This window comes from Athene cunicularia, assembly GCF_003259725.1.
Source record: "Athene cunicularia isolate RWA chromosome 28 unlocalized genomic scaffold, athCun1 chr28_part2, whole genome shotgun sequence".
Taxonomy (NCBI): Eukaryota; Metazoa; Chordata; class Aves; order Strigiformes; family Strigidae; genus Athene; species Athene cunicularia.
Window position 1 is genome coordinate 1,718,518 of NW_020799140.1, and position 8,696 is coordinate 1,727,213.

The window sequence follows — 8,696 nt, forward strand, 5'->3', positions numbered from 1 at the left end:
ACAGGTCCTGTGGGGGGGCTTCGCCTTCCCACCTCCCCTGCCTGCAGCCCCCCCTCGCTAAGCCAAGCAGGGGGGCACAGAGCTGAGCCCCTGCGCCCCCAGCGCTGCCCCGTGGTGGGGGGCAGGAGGGGGCTGAGGGCTGCTTGGCCGGGGTGGATGCGCCTTCCTCCCGCTACCTGGGTGAGCAGCATCCCACTGCCACAGTTCCCTCCCGTCTGCACCCCTGTGCTGGGCGGCCTCACCCCTGGGGGAGCCACCAGCCCCGGACAGGGACAGCGAGGATGGAGACGAGGGGGGGGGAGCAGAGACCCAGCTGGACGGACGGACCAGGCCGGACAGACCCAACTGCAGCTCCAGCGCCGCTGCCTCCGTGCACAGGAGCGAGTGGGAGGCTCCTCACTGCAGTGGGCAGCCCCCGCAGGCACCCATCTGGGTGGGGAGGGGGCGGCGAGGTTGTGTGTGAAAGGGGGGACCCTCACCCCATGGGGGGGCTCAGTAAGCAGGGCGGCAGCATGGGCAGGGCTGGGGTGCAGCAGCCCCCCGCTGCTCTGCCTCCCCGCTCTGGGGCTGCCCCCTGCCCCAGTCCAGCACAGACCCCCCCTCACCCCCAGCCCAGAGCAGGGGGACAGACGGGCTGACGCAAGAAGCCTGAGCTGAAGCCCCCCCAGCTGCTGAGAGCCGGTGGAGCAGCAACTGCTGACAGAGCCAGAGCAGGACCACACAGCCCCAGCAAGTCGAGGGACCCCTCCGGCCTTCAACAACGGGGGGGCAGCAAGCACCGTGGCATTGGGCACAGTTTGGACCCCCCAGCCCAGCCTGCAGTGGGGCTCCTCCTCCCTGCCCGAGCACCCAGCTTCTCCCCCAGGGCAGTGTGGGTGCCCACCCTAAAACCCAGCAGTGGGACCCATCCCCAGCCTCTCCCTGATCTGTGAGCCCAGCCACAGCCCCCCAAGCCAGAGAGCACTGTCCGCGCCACCCCACCCAACCCCAGAGCCCCACGAGCAGCCCCCATGTGCCCAAATCCACCCCACCAGCCCCCCACTGCACTTACCAACATCCACGCAGCCGGGGCTGGGGGGGCTCAGAGCAAAACCAGGGCGTGCTGGGGGCACCGGACAGTCACTACTCCCACGAGACACAAAAAACGCCCCAAAACTTCCACGTGTTCCTGCAGGCTGGGCTGCAGCAGGGGCGTTCCTAGAGCAGAGGCAGCGAGGACAACGTTCATCGCAGTGGATTTTTAAAAACTGAAATCTTTATTAAAAGTTTTATCCAAATTTTGTAACAAAAGATACAAAAGGGCTGGAGATCCTTATTTCTGGGACTAGTCTGACCAATCAAAAACCTGACAGTTACTAGGCTAATATAAAATCCATACAATCTGCTAAAAATGCAGGGAAAAATTAGAAGTAACTGCTGCTCTGAAATTTCTTTTAAAAATTCCTTTAACATTTATAAGTTACTCAGTTTGCATTTTACAGGACTAGTTCTTCTCCGAATGGTTACAGCTACTGTACAACGCAAGTGACGACAGCAAGGACAGAACAAAGCGACAGGAACTCGGCTGGGCCGCGACGCACACGCGGCTGCTCGGGAGGAGCCGCCGCGAGTCTTCGCCTCCAAGCGCCGGGTGCCCACAGATCACCCAGAGCAACCCCGCACCCCCACCCCCGGGGCCTGCCACAAAGTGCCAGTGCGTCTGCACCCGTGGGGAGCCCCGACAGCAGAGCGGGGTGTGGGAGGGGGACAGGGACACAGCGGTGACCCCCGCCCCAGCGCGGCTCGCTGGCACCCAGCACTGAGCAGCCACCAGCCCTCGGGTGCCACGGGGCCAGTTGTCCCCATGGGCAAAGGGTCAGAAACCCTCCAGCAGGGAGTTACACCCTGCGGGTGTGCCCCCCCGGGACTCCTTCCAACCACTGCAGGGCTGGCGGGGGACGGGACACGCGGCCGCGGCACCGTCCGTGCTCCCGCGGAGCGTAAAGACGAGCGGGAGCGAGGTGGATTTCTGATCAATGCACTTCTCTTCACGCTGAAAAGGAAAAGATGCGTACACCAGGCTAGCACCGAGGCAACTGTCCAGAGCTGGTACTGGCGAGCAGAAGGACCCTGAGAATTATAGAGGCTAACACGGTCTCCGGGGAACGCCGAGTTAGGTGCATCACAGTGATACAGGTTGAACGTGTTCTGTACAGTGCGAAATGGAGTTTGACAGAAGTGCAGTATCCCTTCACCTGCTATTTCCTACCTCTTCCTCAAGGCAAAGGCTGCTACGGGGTGACGAGAAGGCTCGTCACGGCAAACAACCGCTCACAGCCGCAAAAAATAAAAAAAACCAAAAAAACACAACCACCAAAAACCACCACCAGACTGACTTGGAGATCCACGTTATTAGGTGGCCACCAGGAAAAATACTCGTTTATAAAACAAAACAAAAAAAATAGGAAAGCAAGTGCAGGGCTACTGCAAGGTGCATCGTCAAGAGGTACCAGGTCTTGCAAGCAGCCAACCCCCCCGACCCCAGACCCCAGGCACCCCACATCCCCAGCACTAAAGTTATCTTCAAGCATCTCCAGAGATCACATCACCATGATTTCTGGTCAGAGAGACCTCAGCGACCGTTCGCTTCGAGTCCGTTTAGATGAACCAGATTTGCACCCACTGCTCAGGATGGCTCAAGCGTCTTCAGAAAGCTGGTCTGAGGGCATGGGCAGAGCAAACACGCCTTCTTGGCTGGCAGGCAGGGTGGCGGGCTGGAGCTCTGGGTCCAGTGTGGCAAGGCTGATTTCAGACACAAAAGATACCCTAGGAGGAATTTTTTTTCTTTTTTTTTTTTTTTTGCAAACTGCTGCACAAACCACAGAACGGAGAAAGCCTTTGGTCATGAGATACTTGTGAGAAAGTGAGCCTTGTATGGAAGATTCCCCTGAATGCCTACAGTATTCTACATCTTAAAAAAATATATTGTGGACGCTGCAGCCATACAAAGGGGGGAGGAGTGGGAGACGGGGATTTACAGTCTCACATAGACACAATGGGGAGGTTAAGACAAGCACAGTCATAGTCTGTAAAACTGATTGGCTCGCTGGGATCAGTCATCCTCATCGTCCTCTTCGTCTTCTGGATCTTCCTCTCCTTCATCCTCTATATTTCGTTTTCTCTTTTCCCCTCGCGGAAGGTCTGCAAAAAGAGGTGAAGCATGAAGCTCTGCTCAGCCTCGCGGAACAGCATCTGAACAGCGGCTTCGAGCCACGTCAGCCACAGCTTGTTGGTGAACAAGCACAGACTAGACTGGCACCATTACGGAGCAGAGATCCACCCCGCCCAGTTTCTCACGGCACCCAGAAAAGCCTGGACTAGCACAAGACTTTTAACTATTTTCTGTGCCCTCCAAGCATCCCACATTTCATGGGCTTTCTCTGTTAAGCACCCCCAAAAACGTAGCATCTGCAGAGTTCAATCACTTCTGACCAAGCTCATACGAAGTCACGGCAGCCACTGTTCTGTCAACATTCATTCAGGTAGTCATAGTTTGTTATAACCAGGAGTTACAGTGAGAGGAAGCTCAGGTCTACCCCCTTCTCTACATGAAAGGAACGTGCCTGCAAGAGCATTTCCTCACACACAGGCTGCTCACACCAGCTTCCGTGACAGAAGCCTGGATCCTGCATGGACTACCAGTGCAGGCTACTTACAACCGGTCTTCCAGGCAATTTGCCTCTAATATTTGGTGGGCTTACCCAGCTTGGTTGGCATTAGGAGGCACTGAAACCTGTTTCCCCATCAGCACTGTGTGCCCCTTTGGTTATAACCACTGCTCGACAGTCAGCTTAGGCATTAGCGACAGCTTCAGCAGTGCCCATAAGCAGAAATGTGGCACTTGGTATCAGGGAAAAGCTGCAGGCAACAACAGCACTGCCCTGAAGCTTGGGAAGCTCCACAAAACCAGCAACTGTGTGAGACCGTTGAGGCAAGTTTGTTAGGATTCGACTCACCATCATCAGCTTCGTCTTCTTCATCGTCCTCACCATCTTCTTCCTCATCTTCCTCCTGGAGTCAAAACAAGACGCTTTATTGCAAGAACCACAATCCCGTGAGCGAGGTGCGAGTCCACAGCAACATCTTCCTTCACCTCTGCTCCCGCCCTGCTCTCGCCTCAGGTGACAGGTACCAGCCAAGCAGGGAGAAGCTGCCGGTTCCGAAATAGCTTCTCGCATCCCTACGAAGGGGACTGTCCGGCCTGAAGCCATGGGAAGTCCCAGGCCAAGCAATAAACAAGTCTGAACTGGCAAACTCTGCAGACCCCGAGTCAAAAGGTGCACGGGAAAAGGCAGAGCGCGTGGCAGCACTCCTCAGATCTGCCCACCAAGAGGCATCTGTGACACCCGGCCAGATGGTCACCGGATTAAGGGACAAACATGGCACCAACCACAGCAAGGCAGTGCTGCAGATTTGTAGCGATGACAGAAAGCCTCACCTCATCATCTACTCCATCCTCCTCCTCTTCACCTTCCAGATCATCATCTTCATCTTCTTCGTCGTCAATGACTTCTTCATCCAAATCATCTTCCTCCTCATCATCATCCTCTTCCTCACCTTCTACCAAAAGGAGAGGGAGGTGTTATGGTTCCCAAACACTCGCACCTCCAACCCACGTTACACGAGCCGTGGGCAGGGAATCAGAGAACAAGCCCCGTCAGCCGCGGCAGGTCTCATTCCTTACGCAGGCTGCCTAGGAGGGAGTGGGGTTACCCAGACAGCCCCATCTCTAGTGGCAAGTTACAATCAGCATTATAATTAGTAACACGCAGAAAGGGAAAAGGGGTTGCTCTCCAGTGAGAAAACCAAGAGGAGAAAATCCTCACCTTCCCCATTCTCATACTCGTCTTCCAGTCCATCCCCATCTGCTTCAGGGTCTGAGTCAGGGGCTTCCTGGTCATCAGCATCAAACCCGTCCAGGTAGGTGAGCTGGGGCAGAAGGGTGAACACGCTCTCCCGGTAGTTGATGAGCATCGTCACCTCACAGTTGAAGAGGTCCAGACTATGGAGGTTTGGCAACTTTTTCTGCAAAGATCAATTTGTTGGATTATTCGAAGATCAAGCAGCTGGTTTGCTACCTAGAGCTAGTACAAAGTGTCTCTGCATGCACTATTTGCACCGTGTGCTGCTCCTCAGATGGAGAGAAGTTATGGCTCTTGCTAACTGTCGGCAAAGATTTCTTTTCAGCTCCTCTGTCCTAGTTTCCCCTCCTTGGAGCCAGCTCCCTGTGAAACCATTTGCCAATCTGACTCCATTCTGAATGAGGTGGGCAACAAAGCACAGAAAGTCCAGCTGCCTCAGGAGGAGGAATCACTGAGCCAGACTCATCCCGCCCAAAACATCAGGCAAAATACCCAAAAGCACGATCCAGGGAGACCCGCAGACTGCGCCCGAGCGCCTTTCAGCGCAGCCACGGCAGCTCCCCCGCTCAGGACATCGCACCATGCACCAGGTCAAGCCAAGGAGGAGCCAAACAGATCCAAGCTCTTCCCAGAGGGGACAGAGGGACCAAAGGCAACACCTGACGAGGCAAATGCCCTAGTTCAGACCTTTCAGCTACAGAGTCAGGATCACAAGGCAAGAGCCGCCTCTGGGGCGGTTCGGATGCACCAGGAAGGCGCTGCAAGGCGTGACAGCACCCAGGGCAAGAGGGTCCCAGCCCAGCACAACAGCACCTCGGGACTGATGTGGACACCCTCACTGGTGTCCCAGCAACTCATCTCCATGACACCCCAGGTGCCACCTACCTCAAACTGCATCCGACCCATTAACGGTCCTTTCTCAGATGGACACTGAGCACTGCATCCACAGTTTTACTCATCCAGCCCAATTTCATGCTTCTTTTAGCAAGTGGCTGCTGGTTTTCCATACAGAGGAGCCATTAACTATTAGCCCAGCCTCAAATTGGACCCACTCATCTGTTCCCATCAGAACCACGAAGTGCTGTTGGAACAGTTACCAAGACGTTGGACTTCTGCTGCACAGACACGCTCCCCAAAGGAAACAACCTCATCCCTTAGATTCCAGCACAGCCTTCCACTCACCAAGGGCTCCAGGGTGTTGATGTCTTTGATCTTGTTGCCACTTAGATTCAAGTGTGTCAGGTTAGGAGTTCTCTCTGCTAGAACTTCAAGGCCACCAGAAATCCTGTTATCACTCAGCTCCAGCTGCCAGGAGGGAATATCACATAGTCACTAAGTGTCTCAGCTTGTGACACAGGAATAAAATTGCCCTGAGAACTGGATTACAATGAGCACCCAAGTTCCAGGCCCTGTTCATTAGATCACGTAATAGAGCAGCAGTTCAAGTTTTCACTTGGAAGTCCTTTTCTGTGGTAACACAGCACTCCCAGCCACCTCTGTACTGCAAGGACACATGCTCTAAACCCCAAAATATTTATGATGTTACTGAAGCTTCTGACAGTAGCACAACAGCAAGAGAGAAAGGACCCTAAACACATCATGAGTTCAAAAGCATTCTGTTGCATACCAAAAAAAAAAATCTCCCACTTGCTCAGATTGTAGGCTACAAAGAAAAAGCAAAATCAAACGGCCTTTTTCTGGCAAATACAGGAAAAACAGCTGTCACCAGGAACAGGGCAGCAGCAGTCTCCAAGCAAGGACTGCTGGAGATGGGAGTGCAGGTCTGACTCACCTTCCGGAGTTTACTGAGTTTGGGGAGATTGGAGACAGACAACAAGTTGATGTTGATCATGCTGAGGAACTCCAAGTTCTCGAAATCTGAAGAGAGACCAACGATCTTCCCATCGTCCGAACGGCAGTTATCAAGAACCAGCTCCTTCACCTGCCAACAGAGACACCCAGCAGCTGTCACCCCCCCGGCTGAGCCTCACCCCCAGCCTGGCAAGCTGACACCAGGTGGGGGGGACGGACATTGCAAAGCAGCGCATGTGCCTGAAGGTCCCGCTTACTCGCACCAAGGGACACACAAGATCTTAAAGCCGAATAACTTTTGCAAAGGCACAGGGCGAGAACCTGTCATGGTGGCTGGGTCTTCACCCTCTAAGCACGAGCCATGTAACACGCGACTGCTGCACCACCCCGCACCCTGTGACTCCAGCCAAGGTCCTCCTTCTCTGCTAAGAAACACTAAGGAGCTGAACCATGAGGTTGCATCAAAATGTTTTCACGCACAAGGCATCGAAAAGCTTTCAGTCACGCTTCAGGCTTCACTAACAAGGGGCCAAACAGGGTCATCTGGTTTTGTCCCCTTCAACTTTCTCCCCCATGCCACTGGGGTGCTGGAAAACCTGCCTCCAGAAGATTCATTTCCCTGTGACTGCCTCCATGCAGAGGTGATACATCTGCCTAGGCAGGTCTCTGAACAGATGAGCTCAACCTCAATCTGTGTAGTGCAGATCCACTAATGGCATCTAATACTTTGCCCAGCACAGACTACACACACAGAAGCCATTGCTACCTGGTAATTCAGAACAAAAATAAACCCCTCTGTGGCTTTAGGACCATGAAGCACCAGCACAGAATTGCTCCCCCCCGCCCCAAACACCCGAGGGTAAACATTCCCCTCTCCTGCAAAGCACAGGTCAGTGCTCAAGCCCCAGCTCTCACAGGCCCCTTCCAAAACTTGCTTTTACCCCACACATTGTTCACAGCAGGATACAAAAATCAGCCTTAGCCAGAAGGTTTGTGACGCTCTCCAAAATCCTCCTTCACAGAGTTCCCATTCTACCTCTCTTGCTCAAATCAGCCAACTATTAGGGAGTCATTTTAAAAATCACTTTGCCTGGCTGGCAGCAGAGTTTCAGGCTTGCCGTGCCATCCTCACAACAGAAGTTCCAAACAAATTAATGCTTAAAACTCCACAAGTGGCATCACTGGTCAGGGCTCCGAGTTGAGCAGCAAACAGGCTGAGCCAGGAGTTTTGTAGCTGAGCTCGTTTTGCTCCCAACACCCCAGACAAACCTCCAACTGAACCGAGACTCAGCATGGTGGGTGGGAGGGTGGCCCAAGCCAGCCTTCTGCTGTTGTTGCTGTGCTGGTGCGGGCACAGAGGCGAGCCTGAATGTTACCAGGTTATGAACTAACCTGGCCGAGACCAGCTTTAACCCGGCCCAGACCCCTGTCCCACATCGCAGAACAAGCACTGCAGCAGCACGAAGCAACCAGAACGGCATCTACCAGCAGCAATACTGGCTCACACCGGCTTCAGTCCCAGGGCACGCACGCTCTGGCCCTGCTCCTCTGCAGCGTGCCAGTCCCTCAAATTCCTGGCGTCGACCTGGAGAAGACCCACAGCTCGCAGCCTGAGAGGGGACGCTTCTACTCCTCAAATTGTCCTCGTCCTGAAAATCCCTCTGCTATCCGAAAGCAGCTTTAATCTCGGTGAAAAGCTCCACTCACAAGCCTTTTTCCTCATGCCTGACTTGGGGCCGCCCACGGCCGCCCGCTGTCCCTACAGGCCGGGTGACAGCCACCAGCTATCTCCCTGCCAGCGGGGCCGCCGGCCCGGCCCAGATAAGCGGACGCTTTTCCGAAGCGGAGCCGCTCCCGGAGCGCAGGCCCTGAAAGACGAAGCGAAACGCTTCGAGCGGGTGCGAAGCCCCGGGCCTGGCCCCAAGGCTGAGGGGAGCGGGAGGCTCCGCTGCCCCCGCCGGGCGGGACGTCCTCGGCGGGAGG

General features: G+C 54.9%; 2 protein-coding genes across 3 annotated transcripts in view; one reads left to right on the top strand and one right to left on the bottom strand.

The window, feature by feature from the left end:
* The window catches only part of ZNF414 (zinc finger protein 414), a 7,433-nt gene extending 7,372 nt beyond the window's left edge, over positions 1-61 (top strand). The window contains exon 6 of the mRNA XM_026865156.1: positions 5-61. Coding sequence (XP_026720957.1) covers positions 5-61 — 57 coding nt within the window. The remainder of the gene's footprint in view (positions 1-4) is intronic.
* Positions 62-2,814: 2,753 nt separating this feature from the next.
* LOC113489508 (acidic leucine-rich nuclear phosphoprotein 32 family member B) lies at positions 2,815-6,845 on the bottom strand. 2 transcript variants are annotated; one of them, XM_026865245.1, is made up of 6 exons: positions 6,694-6,845; positions 6,084-6,206; positions 4,866-5,064; positions 4,478-4,596; positions 3,996-4,050; positions 2,815-3,180 (listed from the first exon to the last, which is right to left on the bottom strand). In XM_026865245.1, the coding sequence occupies exons 1-6, from the start codon at positions 6,751-6,753 to the stop codon at positions 3,092-3,094; spliced, it is 645 nt and encodes a 214-aa protein (XP_026721046.1). In that variant the 5' UTR covers positions 6,754-6,845; the 3' UTR covers positions 2,815-3,091. The 2 variants fall into 2 exon arrangements, with proteins under 2 accessions (XP_026721046.1, XP_026721047.1); XM_026865246.1 differs by having other exon boundaries at positions 4,478-4,599.
* Between the last annotated feature and the right edge of the window lie 1,851 nt (positions 6,846-8,696).

Excerpts from the sequence above, each read along its gene's own strand:
- LOC113489508 (XM_026865246.1), bottom strand. The coding sequence starts at position 6,753 with ATGATCAACATCAACTTGTTGTCTGTCTCCAATCTCCCCAAACTCAGT. Across the intron at positions 5,065-6,083 it reads TCAACACCCTGGAGCCCTTG|AAAAAGTTGCCAAACCTCCA; the intron begins GTGAGTGGAAGG and ends TGATCTTTGCAG. Across the intron at positions 4,600-4,865 it reads CGAGTATGAGAATGGGGAAG|AAGGTGAGGAAGAGGATGAT; the intron begins GTGAGGATTTTC and ends TCCTTTTGGTAG.